At 34.1% G+C, this 20,766-nt stretch overlaps 1 protein-coding gene across 1 annotated transcript in view; it reads left to right on the forward strand.

The window, feature by feature from the left end:
* TBX20 (T-box transcription factor 20) overlaps positions 1-20,766 on the forward strand; it is a 48,076-nt gene that overhangs the window by 18,895 nt on the left and 8,415 nt on the right. Inside the window, exon 6 of the mRNA XM_006201887.4 lies at positions 2,928-3,004. Within this exon, the coding sequence (XP_006201949.1) occupies positions 2,928-3,004 (77 nt within the window). The remainder of the gene's footprint in view (positions 1-2,927; positions 3,005-20,766) is intronic.

A 20,766-nucleotide genomic window follows, 5' to 3' on the forward strand; every position in this document is an offset into this window, starting at 1 on the left:
AGACATCCATTCAGCTTTTTTTCCTCTGATTTCCAAAAGTAATTATTTTCCCTGGAATTAGATTAAATGGTCCATGGAGAAAGTAAATGCCTGGTTATTATCTTGAGCTCCTTTTCTAATTAGCACACTAAAGGTAAATCATTGCTGTGACCAATTGGTAAATCTAGATGTATGAATGCATCATGTACTATTCTTGAAAGTTTCCTACAGTTTGAAATTATATCAAAATGTAAAGAAAAAAGTAACCATTGATACTCCTAGGGATTATGAAAGAGGGACTTAAAAGATAGTGGAAAGAGAAAATTCTAATAAATTAAAGAAAAGTCCAAAGAAATCTGAAAACTTGCATTGAATTTGATTCACTTCATCAGAGTTAATGGCAGCAATATTAGATATGGTGGTGACACATCAATTGAACACCACACACACACCCCTTAAGAGTATTTAGTCTCTACGACGACTCCACAATCATATTCTGAGCCAATTAATCTTTCTTTACCTTTTGGAAATACGAAGAACAACAAATATGATTTTCAAAATCCTTTTCAAGGACAAAGCAGATCAAAGATTTTTCTTTAACTATTGTAACATAATACTTTTCTATTCTTTTAGTTTATAAAGAATCAGACAAAGCTTGTTGTGGTTCACATTTTAGAGGGATGGCTGTAAAAGGAGTAAACATTCAAAATTAGTTTCTCCAAACATGTCTGCAGAAAATTTTTTCCATTGGCAAATCCATTCACTTTCTAATTTTATAAATGAACTTACAGGAATTAAGCTTGAAAGAAGCCTTAACTCCACAGTTTCAGTTTGAAACTTTCACCTGGGTTTGGTTCACTCTTAAAGTCACTAATTTTGCAGTGGATGTGACACCATCCTCTTTTGTGGCACTTAAATCATTTCCAGTTCTGGTAAGCTGTGTATCCCTCTGCCTGCTCCTTGGAATTTTAAGCTCCATTAGGGCAGGGACCACGTGTTCTCATTTTTGTTGATGAATTATTGTGGAAGTGTCTTCATGAACTATAAAGCACTTTTGAAATCTGAAGTATTTTCATTTATAATTATTCAACAGAGACAATCAAAGAAATCCTGTCTTTGAGGATTTAAAAATCTTGTCGTTTTATAATCTTATAATATATTGATTGCATGAGCTTTAGGAGATGTTTATAATTTATTTCAAACAAATAAAAATTTTTGCCTTTGCCCTGAAAACTGACCTTCAATAACAAATCCTAGTCTGAAAGAATGGCTGAAATAGACTTTGCCCTTTAGAAATCCATGTCCGTTAAAGGGATGGCTGAGTGTGAGAGAAGTTTCCCTACAAACTGCTGTTGGCCATACATTAGGGTTCAGCGGTTTCTGTATATTTCTTTCCATGCATACCCAAAGTCCTGTTGCTTGCTGTCCATTAAGAGAAAGTTTCTTACTTATCTAACTTATTTCCTTTGCTGTTTACCATTCTCCATTAACTAAGCTGAAAAGGAAATCGGCAACTTTATTTTTTGGCTGCTCTAGAGTGAATGTTCATGGGCTAAAAAATGAGTATTTCTGAGATACTGTTAAATGCCCTTAGAAACTAGTATTATCAAAGAATCAGTCTTACAACTTGCCAGTGTTAACGACAAGTGCAGTCTCTCTGGTCAGGACAGTGCGGGAAGTTCTATCTAAGTGAGGTAAATAGCTTCCTTGCAGACTGCATATTGGTTAACTCATATTAAGAAGACTTGAAAAGATGAATTTCTTTTATAATGACAAAAGCAGTTCTTTAGGTGTTAATGGTTTAAAATTAACAATAGCTACACTGATCAAAGGAAAAGTTGCTTATCTATTTTTGATTCTGTTTACTCCTTAACTCTGAAAAAGGAGGGCATGCCTCTCTCAACTTACAACTTCTTTTTCAATTAAGACTATTCTCTCTCTCTCCCTCTAAAGATTAATGTAGGTTCTTGTTTTGAAACAAATGAGATACGACTCTCTTTAAAGGTGTCTGTGGTTCTAATTCAGATACTGACTAGCTGTGTCCTAATTCTGTTCCTTTCGGCTCTAACACTCAGGAATTTTTCAAGTCAAGTATCTATTAATTAGTGTTTAAAAAATCTATCTATCTATTTATCTATCTATTCACTTTGTAACCTAATGTATTTTTATTTGAAGGTGCAGTGCATGTATTTTGATGGATCTTTCTACATTAATAATACATTTGGGATTATGACTAGTACAACATAGATACTTAATACTTCAGACTATGATTCTTGTTAAGAAATCTTTTTTTCCACATAAGCATAGAGTCTATAAATAACATTGTATAGGAGGATAACAAAGAGCCACTAATATGATTCTAATTTAGATAGATGAGAAGGGGAACAAGGGTAAATTTATATTCTGAAAGCTTTATATCATGAATTTAGGTCATGTATTTCAATATAGTATTGAACATGAAGAATTATTGTGGTTTCCATTATGGTATATATAGGTGCCCATAGTATTAACAAATGAGGCTGCCTAGTTAGCATGAGGCAACGTTCTCTTTTTATTACCCATACCCACCAATGCTGACCTTCCAGGCAGCTTCCCTATTCCTCAGTGGAGCCCTAGCCTTTCTCTATTCTCTTAAATACTTCACACAGCAGCCACTCTATTCATGAAAGGCCCCCGTTTCCAACTGCCTCTATCAATTGGCCTCCAGCATGTTCTAGGACCAGCCTGTCCTCAAATACTTCCTTTTCTCTGAGGCCTTCCCCGACCATCCCACCCAGCTTAGCCCTGTTGTGAACTTCTCTACCAATTTCAACCTTTCTCACAGCACTGAGAGATAGTAAGATACACCTGTGATGCCATGATGGCAAATGAACAAACTTTTTATCCCTGATTTTATTTCCTTGACCTCTGAAATGATACTGTTTTGTTACCCATTCTTCCCTTTCCAGATAACCAAGCTGAAAATAGACAGTAACCCTTTTGCCAAAGGATTCCGGGACTCCTCCAGGCTCACTGACATTGAGAGGTAATGAGAATTTTCTGTTTACTTTTTTGCCCAGATAAGATAAAGAGAAGCACGAGTTTGTAAGAACACACTCCTTCCAGTGCCAAAGAACCACACCCTTGCTGTCAGGTCCGCACTGTTAGTAAATATTCTGTATGGTCTCTAGTTCTCTGCCCCACCTTCCCTTCCAGTTGTAAACTCCGTAGACAGATAAGCAACTGCTCAAGCTTTGACAGCTGCTGCAACTGGGTCTATTTATTCTATGCTTGAATTCTGAGTGAAGCGGTTTCTTTGGTCAGGACATTTATTCGACTGTAAAATATAGGCCTTCTTTGTTATCAAAGACTCAGTCCTCTTGATGACATTAAGCTTCAGGACTTGAGTGGCAATCTGCAGAGAAACAGAATCTTAATAGCTTTTGCCTTCTGAAGTAGATATATCTGCTAACAGACTATAAAGGTAGTTTGGAATTTTGAAACAAGGAGAGGTAATATAATTCAAGGCAAATATTTTAACCTATAGAGTGGACCGCTTATATTTAATAGGAGAGCTATCAGACTTAAAGGTCTCAGGACCTTTAAGAAGGCAAGTGACAATCAGGTGCATATAACTTACCCCACTCTTTACTTGATTAAAATGGTTCACACAGTGTGAAACCATCTATGTGATGAGTAATGGCTATACTGAGATCTACGGTTTGCCCAATATGAATGTCAAAAATGCTTTTTTCAAAGAGAAGATTTTTCAGTTAAAAATCTAACTGATTACTTGTATCCCTTAAACATACGTAAAATTCTGTCTTGGGTTTTTTGGGTTTTTTTGGTCAGCACATCTAAGTTCTACTCTCTTTGCAAATCTGAATTATACAATACAGTGTTATCAACTATAGTCACCATTTTATATGTTAGATTCTCAGACCTATTCATCTTCTGTATTTATTTATTCTTTTATGTGGCCTGAAATCTTTACTAACAAGTGGGGTACCCTAGCCATCAGTCCTCTGGCGTATTTTATCTCCAAATCTTTGTGTGATTTGCCTACCAACTACCTCATCTAAGACTACTTTTAATAGTCTTAATAAACTACTCCTAAAGTAAAAATAGCTCCTTAAGTAGCTCATGTGCTCGTGAGATACAAGTACCCAGACTGACTGCCCTTTAGAACGATGGATTTGACAATGCATGCAGCCACATTTTCCTCTTACTGAATAAACATCCTGATGTGGGGAACATTCACGTGTACATGAAGCTAAGAAGCTTTCAATGGTCTGAGGGCCAAGAGAGCATCTTATGTGACTAGCTGGAAGTTTGCAAGATGACCTAAGTAGTGTGAAACTGGCCAAGGGTTTTGGATTTCATTTCCAGATATTTAAGTCTGAATTTTTCCTAAACAGCCTTTGGGGATAGGACAAATCAGATCAATTGATCTTTGGAGACCTAAAGAAATTAAATTAGTCTGGAGTCAGTTACTGCACTAAACCATCTAGTAATTGAATTGCTCCTTGTAACTGATTGAAAACAGCCCTATCTGTAACAATATAGAGAGCTTTTTAAAAATAAGAGATCTGAGAGAAAAACACATCTTTTTATGACATGATGACAGAAATTGCACTTTTCTAACCTAATTGAATACGATGTTATAAATATGTGACCTTAATGATTTCAAGTTTCCTGTTCCAGATTTACAACTACTGTGTTGGACACCCAAACAAAAATGCCTTTAGGACTGGATCTGTTTGTCTTACACCTCTAAACTCACACTGTTATTCTTTCTACAATTGCACAAGCTTTGGAGATACTCTAAAGACATTCTGGTTTTCCTGCTCTCATTTTATGAGGTTCCATTCAGCTGAGTGTCTCACATATTCATGTATAGCCTTACTCTCAGGGACAGCATCTCCCTCATTCGTAAAAGGAAACTCATTAGCAAAAGTAGAAGGTACTTTCATTAGATGCTTTGCACATATACCTACAATGGACAGCTAAAAAGCAAACCAAAATCCCATAGGGATTTCTTAATATAATCTAATTTACAGTTATTTAGTTCAGGGAAAGAATTATCTGCTGGTGCCATATAATAAATAACCTACAGACAGTCTGTCAGTTGGCATTTTCTTTTTCTTTTTTTACTTGGTTGGGGGAGGGGCACTTTGTATAGTAAGCGAAGTCACAGTGTTACCTCTGAGAAAGGAAAAATGACTAGGAGGGTTTTTAAATGTTGAAAATTAAGTTTCTTCTGTTAGGCTGTTTTGTTTGTTTTATTTTTTACAAATAGAGTTCATGCTCACTGCAGAAAAATACTGAAAAGAAAGAAAAAGAGCATAAGAAAAGTAACAAAATCCCATTCACTCAGTGATAACCACTGGCAAAAACTTACTATATATTCTTCCAGATACCTTCCTATGCACATACAAACATTTATTTCCTTTAAAGATTACCACACATACTATTTTTAGTCATTTTCCTGTTAATATCAGTATGTCTGTAGTATAACTTTCTAATGGCTGCCTAATTTTCCATTGTGTACAATAATTTACTTGTCCAATCTTACATATTAATTATTTAGTTTCCCACCTTTTGTTATTACAAACAGTGCCAGGAGGAAAAATGTGTATCTTTACATGTATTACTTACTATTACCATAGATACATACTAACAAAAATGCTAGGTAAAAGGGTATACATTATTTTAACCATAATGTTATTTTTAATTATTAAAAATTGGGGAAAACCTAAACGTTCAACAGTGGTAAAATGGTTTAATAAATGTTTATAATCATGTGATGGGGTTTTTAAAAATTGTGGTAAAATACACATTTTGACCATTTTTAAGTGTATTCATTCGGTGGCATTAAGTACATTCACAATGTTATGCAACCATCACCATATCCATTTCCAGGTTGTTTCCTTCATTCCAAACAGAAAATCTGTACCCATTAAACAACAACTCTCCACTCCTCCCCTCCCCAGCCCCTGGTAATGTCTATTCAACTTTGTGTTTAGGTACTGCATTTAATGGAAATATATACGTGTTTTAAAGGCTCTTCATACACATTGCCAAGTTTCCTTCAAGAAAGGTTGTCCATGTCATGGTCAAAAGTGTCCAATGCTTTGCACCATTGGCAAACAGGATGATCATCTTTTCATCTTTGCCAATTTGATAGGTGAAAATTCATATTTTTCTTTTTGTATGAGCTGTTTTTCTTTTTGACCTGTTTATGTCCTTAGCCCATTTTTTTTTTCTTTTGGATTATTTATCTTCTCTCTTACTGACCTATAAAAGCTACTTATGTATTAATATTTTTAATTGTTCATATATGTTGGAATCATTTTACCAGTTTGAAATTAGCTTTTTACTTGTATTTTTGATAAACAGAATATTTCATCACCAAATCTATTTGTTCTCTTTATGATTTTGATCTTAAAAAGATATTCCCTAAAGTTACATAAATATGTAAATATTAGACTACAGATTTTTTATCACTTTACTGCTTTCTAGGTTTCTAGGTTTTTGTTTAAATATTTAACTTATGCAGTATTGGTTTTGTATAAGATATAAAATAGACACATCATTGTATATTTTTTATAAGTGGCCCTAGCACCATGTATTTATTAATATATTCCTTTCCTACTTATTTATAATTACCTCTTTATCATATACTAAACTAATAGTATATGATAAACTATTACCTATAATAGTTTTTACAGACTTGTTATCAATCTGCCAATATTGTACCGTTATAATTTTTGTAAACTGATACAATACATACATATGTGATGATAGTTAGATTTCTGATATGACAAATTCCAAACATTTTTACATGTCATTTTCAAATTTTCTTGCCATTCTTTGACATATATATGTTTACAGTCTTTGGAATCATTTTGTCATTAGAATTCTGATTGGACTTGTATTAAATTTATATAATAATTTGGGGGAGAAAATTAATATCTATAAGTATTGAGACTTCCTTCTAGGAATATGTCATATGTTTACCTTTTTTTTCATATGTTTATCTTTTTGCTGAAACCTCTTCTTATATTCTTTAGAAGTTTTGGTATTTTTAAATATTTAAGTCCTGCACATATTTTCTTAGGCACATAGCTAGATTTACTAGAGCTACATTGTCCAGTTCAATAGCCACTGGACACAGATGGCTAGTGAGGATTTGAAATGTGGCTATTCCACATTGAGATGTACTGTAAGTACCAAAACAAAGACAAAAACAAAAACAAAAAACAAACAGTGATTTTGAGTGTTTAATATGAAAAAAGACTGAAAATATCTCAATAATAGTTTTAAAATATTGATTACATGTTGAAATAATCTTCTGGACACTAAAGGGTTAAATAAAATATTAAAATTAATTTCACCAGCTTTTTTTAAATGTGGCAACTGGACGATTTAAAATTACATATGTGGCTCACATTACATTTCGTTTACCTAGCCTGTACTAGAGGGTTTTTTTGTGGGGAGAGGGTTTTTGAAAACAGAATTTTTAATTAGAACTCTGTCTAGTTTAGTCTGTAAAAGGCTATTGATTCTTGTATGTCTTTGGCATTCTGCCATTTTACTGAACTTAAAAAAATCAGCTTTAAAAATTTTTCCTTTTAGTCTTGAGTTTTCCACTTAGATTGCTATATCATTTGCAAAATGATAATTTTATCTTTTTCCTTCTCGCATCTATGCTTTTAACAATGTCGTTTTCTTGTTTTATTACACTGACTAAAATTTTCAGGACTCCATTAAAAAGTTAATGATAATAGTTAGCATTTTTCTTTTGTTCTTGACTTATGTAGTAATGCCTCTAGTGCTTTATCATTATATATTGTTTCTGTTGGCTGTTGGTTTCAGATTGATATTCTTTATCATACTGAGGAATACCCTTCATGCCTAAATTAAGAATCTTTTTGTTCTGAATATTAATTGACTTTATGTTAAATGCTCTTTTAACACCCACTAAGACAATTTTAATTATTTTTCTACTTTTAAATAACAATATGATTAACTCTAGTCATACTGTCTATGTTGTGCCTTCCTTGTATTCCTGGATTACATCCTATCTGGATTTTATCTCTTGTTCTTGTAATACATTGCTGGATCTGACTTACCAGGATTTTACTTAAGACTTTTTGTATCAGTCTTCATAACAGAGACTTCCTTTGTTTCTTCTTTCCTTCTCTGTCAGTTCTTGGTATCAGGTTTCTGCTAGTTTGTTTGAATGAACTGACATTTTTTTCCCTTCTTTTTAATTATTTGATCAGTTTAAACAGTAAAGGAGTGATAATTTATAATCTTGTACACAAATTCATCTGGATGCAGTACTCTTTTGAGGAATACTTTAACTACTTCCTTAGTTTGTTCTGTAGTTTATCAGTCAAGTATTTACATTTACTTCTGTCCCGTTTAATGCCTGACTTGAGTTCTACTGTTTAATCTTATATAACTATACCTTAATAGTTTTTGCTTTTTTTATCTGCCTCTTAATTTGTAACAATCTTTGTCACTACAGCCAACAGACTCTGCTTACTCTTGCATTATCAAATAAATATCCTGACATTTCTTTCATTAAGTAAAGAACATCTTTCTCGTGATGCCATGTGTCTCCTGAGTTACTGATTCTCCCAGTTTTCTACTCCTTCTTATAGTAAAGTGCCTTCAAAGGATTTGTGTGTGTTCTCTTCTCAGTTCCTCTCTTCTCTTTGAATCTTCTACCCTGCCTTTTAGACCTTCTCCCCTACTGCTCCACCAGTGACCTCCCTATTGCTAAGCCCAGTAGTCAATTCTCAGTACTATCTTCCTTCTCCTATCAGCAGGGTTTGACACTATTGTTTATTCTCTCTCTCTTTCCTCTTGGCTTCCAAGACCTCTCACAATATCTGGTTTTTATTCTACTCCATTGGTCATTCCTTCTCCATCCCCTTGTTGGTTCTTTCTCTTGTCCTCCATCTATAAACAGTTATGTGCTCCAGGCCTTAGTCCTTGGACCTTCTCTCAGTCCATATCTCCTCCCTCAGTAATATAACCCAGTTTTATGCATTTAAATGCCATTAAGTGCTGAGTACTATCCAATTTATGTCTCTGGTTCTGGCTTCTCTAGAGCCAAAGACCTGGCTGGCTATTTCTTTTACTTTTCCCTCTCCACTAGGGGTACCTCAAGTTTAACACATCCACAACAGGATGTTCAACCACACTTTTATACACCTGTTCTGCTTAATTCCCTTTTCAACTACATCCTTCCCACTGCTCCAGCCAAAAGCCTGGGAGTCACCCTTGGCTCCTCTTTCTCTCTCACTTCCCTTCTCCAGTCAACTAATTCTTCAAACTATATCCACAGGAGTCCAACTACTTCTTACCATCTCCACTGCTACTACTATCATCTCTTTCCTAGATTATTACATTAATTTTCTAATTGATCTTTTTACCTCCACTCTTACTGATGTTAAGTCCATTTTCAGTTCACCAATCAGAATGATCTTGTCAAAGAAAGAAGTCAGACCACATCCATCTTGCTCAGAGATCTCCAGTGACTCACCTTCCCATTCACAGTAAAATCCAAAGTCCAGACAACGCCTGTAAGATCCTATATAATCTGATCCCAGCCCTCCCAGTTATCTTCCTGAACTCAACCGTTGTCTTGCTCACTTTTCTTTGAACATGCCCAGGCCCATCTCAGCATTAGGGCCTCTGTACTCACTTACCCTCTGCCTGGAACATGCGGCCCCCAATATCTTACTGGTCCAAGGCTTTGTCTTTTGTTTCCTACTATATCCCCAGAAACTAGTGCCTGGTACACAGTAAACATTCACCTATTTGTTGAGTAAATAATGACGTGTCTTTTTAAAAATAGCATGCAGAATATATGTATTTTTAAAAATTTGTCTGAAGGTCTTTTAATAGAAAGGTCTTTTGTTTTAATAGAAAAATTGAATCCATCTCCAAGTATTACAACAACTGATATGTTTGGTATTGTTTCTTTTTAACTGTTTCTGCTTTCCATTTAGTTCAGCTATTTGTTTTACCTTTTATTTTCTCTTCTTATCTTTTGTTATACTTATCAAGTACCCCCTTTTATTATGGTTAACATTCCACAGTTACCATGTGTCAGGCAGTGACATACAGTTTACACATTTTATTTCAGCTATTCTTCAAAATACTTCTATGATAAAGAATGATTATCATCCCTATTTTGTAGATGTAATATAGCTGAAGCTTAAAGAGATTAATATTTTATGCAAATTCACTTGATTTGTGACAGCTGAACTTCACACCCAGGTTAGTCTGTTTGAAACCAAAGTCCTTTCTCTAATGTTCATTATATTTCTTTTTAATATAATTATGCTTTTAAGTTCTGAAAGACATAATTGTAAATTGATATTTCTCTGTTATTGTCAGGAATGAAATTACACATAGAAATTCTTTTTTTGTAAAATAGGAGATACTTAGTATATGATTCTTCCTTGTACTGCCCTTCCTTCAATCCATACATTTGGGATTTCAAATCCAGATTTTTATTCATGAACCTTCTTTATCTTCTTTTTCAATTATTCTTCTTAATGTTAATGTAAGGATCATAATACATTAACCACAATCATTAAAACTTAATTCTAATCACACTCATTTCATTCTTTAATGCTCATTTCTTCTATTATACTCTAAATACTGGAACTGTATTCTGATTTTATTCTCAGTTGTTGAATAACTGGCTGAGGAAGAATATGTGGGTCATCTTCTATATCAGTTCTTGTATATCTGAGAGGATCTGTTGCCATTATATATAAACTTGACCAGGGTCATAGTCTTTCTCCTCAGAACCCTTTCAACCTTCTTTTGTCATCTAGCATTTAAATATTGTGGAGTAAAAGCTGATGCCAAACTCACTGTCTTTACTTTGTTGGAAACTTACCTTTTTTTCCTGCCTGATAAAATGCTTTCAGAAAATTTTCTTTGAAATTCAGAATACTGTTCTAGTATTTCTTCAGTTGTAAATTTTTAAAATTCATATTTACAATATAATTGATAACTTCAAATTGAAAACTCAAATCGTATTCATCTCAGGAAATTTTTCTTCCTGTTCTTTTTTCCCTCCTTTTCCTTGTTCTTTTTGCTTCTAATTGGTCTGCTCTATTCAGATTGTCCAAAATTCCTATTATATATATATATATTTTTTTTTACATCTCCTGAATCTATTCCCTATTTCTCTTATCTACTGTTTAATAATTTTCATCTCTTTAACATTTTACTCTGATATTGGGAGAACTTCTCATATGAATCTTCTAATTTGCTGATTCTGTTTTCTGCAGCATCCAGTATTCTGTTTGCTCTCCTTATTGAGTTCTTTTAAAGTGTGGTGATTATTGTTTTGTCATCCCCAGGTATAATTCTACATTTCAAGATTGTTTCCTTTTCATGGCTGCTAGTCCCTGCTTTATTAATACAAGGTCTTAAATCTCATTTTGAAAATTTGAAACTACAAATTAGAGACTTAAAATATTTCTTCCTGTTTCTTGGAATAAGTCAATTTCAAAATCGATCACTTACTCTGTTTTTTAAAATTAGTTTTCTTCTTCTGAATTGCTGAATATTTTTTAATGTCCAGTTCTCTTTCTCTAGTTCATGTATAGAATGGGATGTGTTTGTTTAGAGTTAGGAGCTGAGATTAATTTTGAATAAAACCATGTGGATTTTTGTTTAATCTTTCAGGTACAGACTGAAGAAAGGGTGATAATTTAAATTTATTGTAATTGTGCCAATGTCAAATATAATTGTTCTGTTTGGGTTAGGATGTTGTTGTAGGTAGGTGGAGATAGCCTTGGAAGAGGGACTTTTAACTCTGCATTGATTAAATTACCCCGTCTGCCTCAGCAGCTAGAAATCAGCTGTTCCCTCTCCACACACAGCAATGCAACCTCATGGCCCTCCTTCAGAGTCCGTCGTGGTCATTGGCCCCACACACTTCAGTGTACCTAAAATACAGTGTGCTAGCCCAGCACATGCTGCTATGGGATTCCTTCCTCACAGCCTCCAACAGTGTGAGAATCTGCTCCCATCAAATGTTGAAAGATCTGCCTTTATCATTAATGTTTGCTGCTCAGAGATGGAGTTTAGCTGAAGTTATGACAGAGTTCTTTTCATTTATTCCCTCCCCAGGTAGCTTTCCTCCCTGTACAGCGATAAACTACACGCTGGTTGATGCTTCCCTCACTCATTTCCTGTTAGTGGCTAAAATGTTGAAGTATGCGCTTGGCACTTCGCTAATTTCCTAAGTTCCCCTTGTTTTCTCAGTCATGTCAGTGGGGCAGAGAATTAAACACACAGGCTTATCTCACCTTATTTGTTCAGAATTCATACTTAGCCTCTATAAAATATGTTTAAAGCTCCCTGGCATTAAATAAAACTTTCAAACACATGAAAACAAGTCCAGTGGGAATCAGGCCTTGCTCAGAGCTCAAAGACTATTACTTTAGTTAGATGAAGAAGGAAACTTCAGGAAAGAAAGTTACAAATCTGGTATTCTGGAAATTTTTAGTTTTATCTACATTAAGCCTTGGAGTAGCAAGCATTTTGGCAGATTTGCTAAAGAGGTTCACAATTTATGGATAAGTCCCAGGTATTTCATAATGACTTCTGGTGTTAGAAATAAAGTAGTATTTGGTTCTAACATAGCTCTAAGCTGGCTTGTAGAGCTTCTGATACAGTAAATTTTTCATGAAGAGCAGTGCAGGGTGAAACGGGCCCATCTGTAGTCAGATAAATAGCTTAGAGCAGGGGTTGGCAAACTACTGCCTGTTACCTGTTTGGTACAGCCCACAAGCTAACCACATTTTATAGTGGTTGAAAAATTATAAAAATAACATTTTGTGATATGCAAAAATAATATAAAATTAAAATGTATTGTCTCTAAAGTTTTATTGGAGGACAGTCATGTTTTTCAGTTTATGTACTGTGTGTGGCTGCCTGCATGCTATGATGACAAAGCTGAGTATACCTGACAGAGATCCTAAGGCCTACAGGGCCTAAAATATTTCCTAACTGGCCTTTATAGAGAAAGTTTGCTGATCCCAGGCTTAGAGCTTTAAGGGGCTGTGGCAATACTGGCAGCAAGGAAAATTCCTACCTAAAACTTCATCTCCTTAGGATGTTATTTAAAATGAAGAAACTCAGAATTTCATTTTGAGGCCCACACGGTGATGCTAATTGACAAAGCTGGAGAGATCTGATCTCTGCCAACACCTTATCCTTCTTATGTTTACAGTGGTGGTTTGAGACATGACCCTAGCATCATTTTACCACCTGTAGTTCAAAAGCCAGAGGAAAGATGACAGAGTAGGATGACAAAGTAACAACTTGGAGATGCATACTTTTTAATATTTTGTAGATTTCAATTATCTATGTTATTTTTAGCCATTTTCTAATCTTGTACCTCAACTATTATGAACGGTTGAAAAACAGGTTGTGATTTATTTTTCTCTTTCAGAGTATTAGAAACTTTCAAGTCCTTTAGGGAACAATATAAAAGGGACTTGGGAGAGTAGGTGTTGGAAAGACCCCAAAAACATAATCCAGTTTATTATTAAAGGATTAGAAAATACTTTTAAAAATATTTCCCAAATTTGCACTTTAAAATAGGAAAATAATATGATACTTAAAGTGTATAAGAATCCAGTCTTAAACTTTAAATAAGTCAAATGTGAGCCTCTCAGAATCTTCACAGAAGCCCCCTCTCAAGAGGTTGTCTTGTTCTCAGTTTGAAGGGTATGTTTGTGCACACCCATGTGCACTTTAAAGATAAAATCCTACGTGAGCTCATACTCACACTCTCCATTTCAATTCAGGACGATAAGGTTTTCACATGGGCTCTCTTGCCTTACGCCTGTATCTCTTTTCCCTCATACTGAGCCTCTAGTTCTCAATAAAACCATAATTGATAGAATATCTTGTCATTGCTCATTTGCTTTATCTCACAGTATACAAAAGCACAGCAATCTCAGAATATGCATATCAATATACCTCCAACAATGTGACAACTAAAAATAGTTTAAAATCTTTTTGTGATTCTTTTTGTCCCTAGTGTAGATTCTACTAGAGTGTTTTTTTAAATTTTTAAATTTTTTGTAGTCATACCATTAACCCAGTGATATACATTTAGGTTTCTTTGTTTTATTTGTATTTTTTATTTTTTGGAATTTTAAAAAAGTATAATTTTCTTATATGACTATTTAATAAATAATTTACATGGTTTCAAGACAAATCTATAGAACACAGCCTATTCAGAGGTGTCAAAATTCTATAGTGATCCTCTACCCTATTTCTTTCCTCTAAGTTACCATTAAAAAAAAACATTGTTCTCCCATTATCTGTTTTTATATAGACATGTATCTGCTTATATTTTCTTCTTTCTCTTTTTCTAAAATTTTAACATACTCTATACATTTTCACCTTGTTTTTTTGCATAACAATGTATGTTAACGTTATATTACATATATGTACATCTGTACTACATAAGTACATAATATATATGTAATGTATCTATTAATGCATTTGGGTTCAGTTGTGTCATATTGTTTTACTTAAATAGATATACAGGTATTTTATATAACTAATTGTTTACTGTGTAGTCTATTTTATTAGCAACCTTTTTCTTTGTATCTTTTTTTTTGTAACTAGCAAGAATTCATATTCTTGCTCTGTTTTCCTTTATGCTAATATCTGTTAAAAACTCCTACTTCCCCTCTTTCTAATATTTAGGTCCCCTACTCTGAACAATATTTAACTAGTAACTTTTTTTTCCTCCCCCTACTTCTTTTTTCAGCATTTGAAGTAATATCCCTTTAATCCCAGTTAATAAACATAGATTATCAGCAACTTTATTCTACTTATCATCTTTCTCCATTCTCCCTCCATTTTTGAGAATTGTATCTCATCTGCCGTGCCAGGTTACATAGTCATTACATACTGTATTTTCTTCTTATAACTATAGTTTAGTCTTAGTTCTACAAATAAATATATTTTTAATGCCCACTGATGCTTCTTGTATCAGTGTCTCTCCAGTGTTTTGGTTGTCTGAAGCTCATTCTCTACCTGGTTCCTCAAGAAAGGCTAGTGGGACCGATATTCCTCATCTTTTGCATGAACATGACAGTTTATGGCCTTGATATACAGTCCCTGCCTTACATTTTCTTTCCTGCCATATCTTAAATATGTGGTTATTTTACTGTCTCCTGGAATAAAGTCTAGCTGTCAAACTCTCATGACAATCTAATATTCTTTCCCATGTAAGTGACTTAGTCTTTTCTTTGGAATGATCAAAAGATCTCCTTCTTTCTCCTTTGTTCTTATTGTCCCTGATCAAAGGGCAGAAGGGGATCCCCAGTTCCCAGAGGAGGATTATCTGGATGTGTTGCCTTCTTGTTTCTTTCACTTATAGATGATATGAAGGGACAGAAACAAAGTGGCATCAGTCCTTTGAAACATTACTCATTTGCTCCTCTTGTACCTCATGCTTCCTTATAATGAGGAGTCCTTGGAGTCCAAGACTCTCCCTGCACTAAATTCTAGTGAGCTTGTCAGTGGAATAATTTTTGAATTGTCAAAAGCTCTGCTGATAACCTTAGGAGCAGAAAGGAGTAAGTTCATGGTGAAATGAAATATGAGGACTACGTGGGTTTCCCTTCACTACCTCAACAGTCCCATCCAGACAGCTGGCACTTGCACTATTTTGATAGACTCAATGCTACAACTGAATGAATGTCACACTTAGTACTCTCTGTAGATGTCCTACAGTAGAGGCATCTCTTTAAAAAATCCTCTACCTTTGCATCTTGGACATATTAGTCACTTTTTTATCTAGGTTTGGTACAGAATGAGACTTTCTGCAGTATACTTTTGTGTACTTAGTTCATCTCTCTTCTTCATCTTCACCTTCCCTTACTATCTGGGCTTTCTTCTAAGCAATCTGACTAGCTTTGGGAAAAAGAATATTATGACATTCAGGGCTCCTTAAGAAGTCAAACATCATGAACTAATTAGTTCATCCTAGTAGTTGTTACCCAAATAACCAACAACTTAAGTTCTCATAACAATCTTTTAGTCTATCTTAAGGAAAAAAAAAGATTTATGCAAAGGAGATATATATATATATATATATATATATATATATATGAGAAATATATATACATATATGTATACCTATACATATATATGTGTGTATAATATACACACACACACACACACACACACACACACATATATATATATATATATATATATATATACACACACACACACACGGGGGCTTGTATTGGCTGAGAATACAGGTGCATAGTGAAATGGCTATGGCTCATAACTTAGTTTGCTAATTCCCTTAATCTTTCATAAATACAACTATATTTGTTATGGAGATTCTTACAAAGTAGATTACGCAGTATCTGTAATAAAGTAAAAGTGAAACATAATTTCAATAAGGTTTGCTAAAAAAACAAACCAAAAAACACCTGGAAGTTAAGGGTAGCCACCAGATGAGAGGCAGGCTACTTGAAAGTAAAAATACTATGGAAAGCAAATGGCAAAAGCTAGTAATGATAGTCTCTGCTTTATTTATTTTGAGGCTGGAATGATTTGGGGAGCCATCCAGTTTGTATCTGTCATTATACCAACGAGGCAACCAGGGTCTAGGGAATGATTTGCCTAGATCACACAATTAGTAGATCTGGGGTTAGAACTCAGGGTTCTTTGCAACTAGTACTGGACTTCTTCAAAATAGCTATTTTTAATTTTTAATTTTGTTTGTGTATTTATAAATTCATAAATTGTTAGAGCCATAATGAGTCTTAGAAACCATCTAATTCCAGCCTACCATTTCCCTACCAAACCCTCATCTTACAGGAGAAAGTAAAGCCCAGATACAGAGAAGGAATCTGACAGCACAGCTTCTTATTAAAGAAACATCTTTTTTATCTTCTCCAATGAAGACAGAGTTAGTATAAGGGAATAAAATGAAAGTAAATTTTTTGGTAACCAAATTAAAGTCTGTTTTTAAATAAAATCTATTGATTTAATAAAATAATCTGTTAACAACAACCACAAAAAGGGGTGATTTTTAACAGAACTATTTTTTTCAAATTATAGAAGTAGTCATCACAAAATTCTTTTCACTAGGAAGCTGTGTTCCTGCATTTAAAATGTTATTCATTTATCCACTGCTTCTAAGAGGAAACATTTATATTACAAAACAATGTCAAACAAACCAGTGAGTTGAGTAGCAGTTACTCACAACTGACTTATAGTTGTAATTTGTCCTCCTTTTTTTCTTGCTTGTGTTCTTGTTTCTATCTGTGTATGAAGAATATTTGTTCCCTGCCTCACAATTTACTAAAGTTTATTCAGAGGCTGAATGATGCGTACTTTGCATGAGACCTTTGCTCTAGTCACAATGGTTAGACTTAAGAAACTAAACACAATAGTTTTTTCCCCCCAGTGGTACAGTTTACTTAAGTTGCTAATAGCAATATAAAACCTGAAATGTATATTACTATTGAAAAGAAAAATTAGGAGGATTAAGTCAAATAAATAAAAATAAACTAAAATCTAAAAGCTTTCAAAAAGATTAGTTATTTTGTTTTTCCAAAATGGATTGCATAATATATTTTTGTTCTCAAGTTAAAATTAATGATTTATAATTCATCTGCAATTATATTATCTAAAGTTTTCATTTATTAAGTACTTTGTGGAAGCTACAAATATTGATATGTTGTCTTTCAGTAATTCATAATATTATCTGCATAAATATTTAGAAAAATATTGTGACAAGGAGTTACTTACAAAGGCGCAGTAAGACATGATGTATACATGAGCAAACTGATGAGCAAGGACAACTTTAAATATTTTGTTTCCTATAAATTAGATTTGATTTTAATGGAGTTGACATTTTCTCCCTAAACACAGGTTTTTTCCTAGGTCTATATTTAGAAAGAGAGAAAAAATGTAAATTTAAATAACAATTTTTATTTAATTTTCTCTCTGACATGTGTATTATAGGACGGTTTAAATGAAACATGGCAAGTTACAGTGACTGGAAGTCTTGACTCAATAAATTGAGTAAGACTAATATATTAAATGCCACGTACCAATATAAACTCTCTATGTGTATTAACTCACCAAATCCTAATAATAAACCTAAGGTCTAGGTCATATTAATAACCTCATTTTGCAGAAGAGAAAACTGAGGCATGGAGAATTGAACTGATTTGCCCACAAGCACACAACTGGCAAGTGGCAGGGCTAGGATTCGAGCTAAGGAGCTTCCAGCAAACACGCTGTAACCATTACATTATGACAGTGGTTCTCCAAGTGTGGCCTCCATGTCAGCAGCATAAACATCACATGGAAAAACACTGGAAATCATATTCCCAGGCCGTACTTCAGACTTACTGAATCAAAGTGTTTTGACCAGCCCTCCAGATAATTTTGATACACACTGTCTTAGTCTGTTTGGGCTGCTATAACAAAAATGCCATAGACTATGAGTGGCTTAAACAACAGATGTTTACTTCTCACAGTTCAGGAAGCTGGGAATCTCAAGATCAAGGTGCCTGCAGATTCAGTTTTTAGTGAAGACCTGCTTCCTGGTAAACAGAAAGCTATCTTCCCGCTGTGTCCTCACATGGCCAAAGAGCAGAAAGCTAAAGCAGGCTCTCTTGTTTCTTCTTCCAAGGGTACTAATTACATTCATGAGGGCCCCACCCTCAAGACCTAACTGTCTACAAAGGTCCCACATCCTAAAACCATCACACTGCCAGTTAAGATTTCAACATATGAATTTTGGGGGACACAAACACTCACTCCATAACAGACTAACATTTGAGAACCACTGCCTAGATAAAGCATTCTTCTCTCCCTTGTTCAGAGGCCAACAGTATGGTGGTAGAGACAGTCATGCAAACACATAACTGCCATCCACCCAGTTAAGTGCATTAAAAGAGGAATATATTAGGTATAGTAATGATGCAAAGGAGAATGTGAAGCAAAAGAGAAAGCTTTACTTTTTTGAGCACTGAGAAATTTGCACTCTAGTTTCAGAGACAGAGGAAGGGAACTCAGTTCAGTACTTATAGAGCAGGTTGTTTTGCTTATCCAGAGTTTGAATAAATTCCTCAAATGACTTTCAGTAGTTCTGAATATTTTGGCAGAAGTAACATAATCATTGAAGCTACCCTCTATCTTGCCCATATTCTGGCCATGACTATTTCTCTCACACGTATATTAGTCTCGGAAATGATGGTTACATAACAGTCAGAAGAGATCTCTTATAGATACCAAAGTAATGATGTACTCTGTCTAGAAATGGTACTCATTTTATTTATCTATTAAAATCTAAAGTAACTCTACTAAAACTACTATCTCTTGCTTTAGGATATAACAAAACTGAGCATTACAAGACACTGTCCTAGTTTGTAATACTTAAGTCACTTAACTCATTTGGTGAGTCATCTCTTATTTTTCAGGGCACAGTATTTTAGAAATCCTCACAATAAGCTTCCAGGCTAAACAAATTCTTTGCACTTTTCATTCTGCTGGAAACAGGGATTAGGCATAAAGTAAACAACATGAGCTGTCTACTCTTTGTAACATCTTTGAAGCGATGGCCCTGATTTGCACCACTGTTTTCAATCACTTAAAAGGCAATAACTTAATTATGCCATCCTTTATATAAGAACTGCCATTGCTTTCAGTTCACTTCCAGGCCTGACACAAGTAAATGACTTCAATAAAATCCCTTTTTTCTCCCTCTTAGAGACGAGAATAAGTAATGATGGCAGTGATCTTCCAAGGACAAAATGAATATAATGTACTTTTTATAGAAAAGCAAAATATTTCACAAGGCAGTGATTTATTGTGTTTTTTAAACAATGATTTTTCTTGTGTGTATGTGAAAAATGTTTAAATAATTTTATATAAGGATATTTTTAGGGAGGCAGATACTGCACTCTGCTTTTGAACTTAAATGCCTGGATTGAGTAGTTTATGTGCCTAGGATGGGCAGAGGAATATACCTTAGAAATAAACCACCCATAACTTCAGCCCACTCATTCCTTTATCAAAGTGAAAATATTTCTAGGATATTTGAAGCAAATTCTTTCCTCATGTGAAAATAACCAGCCAATTCTTTTCTAAGTTTATTTTAAATATTAACAGTTATGACACATGGCTCAGACTAAAAGGGTATCAGCTTAAATGTATGTTATACTCGTCATTTTATTAAGGGTTGCTCATCTCAATTGACTTTTTTCTTAATGACCCAACTTATCCAAAACAGACGGTACTTTCTAATATTGTAGTGAATTAAGTCCTTGAGTAAGTGACTCAGCTGTTAAGACTGCAGGGGTTCAACATTACCAGAGTGTGGGCATATAAAGATTAAAATACATGGCAGTTGGCAAATAGATTAATTAGGACCCATGTCATAACAAATTATCCTTTCCATTAACTTTTGTATTTAATATATTTACTTGTACCTCTTAGCAAGTGATAAAGTATTTCCATTTCAACAAGTCCAACTCAAGGGATTCAACAAGTTTGTTCAAGGGATTTTTAAAAATAGGTTATACTTTTAAACAGGTGAGAAGGACTCACTAACATTTAACATTTTATCTTTTATGGTAGATATAATTTTATAACAGAACTGCAGATAACATCCCAGTCAGGTTTTCTGCTGACTTTAACAGTCAATCACTGAGAAAAATCCCCCTGTTTGGATCACACTATTCTGAATTAGGATTATTCAAA

This window comes from Vicugna pacos, chromosome 7, assembly GCF_048564905.1.
Source record: "Vicugna pacos chromosome 7, VicPac4, whole genome shotgun sequence".
NCBI classification, from domain to species: domain Eukaryota; kingdom Metazoa; phylum Chordata; class Mammalia; order Artiodactyla; family Camelidae; genus Vicugna; species Vicugna pacos.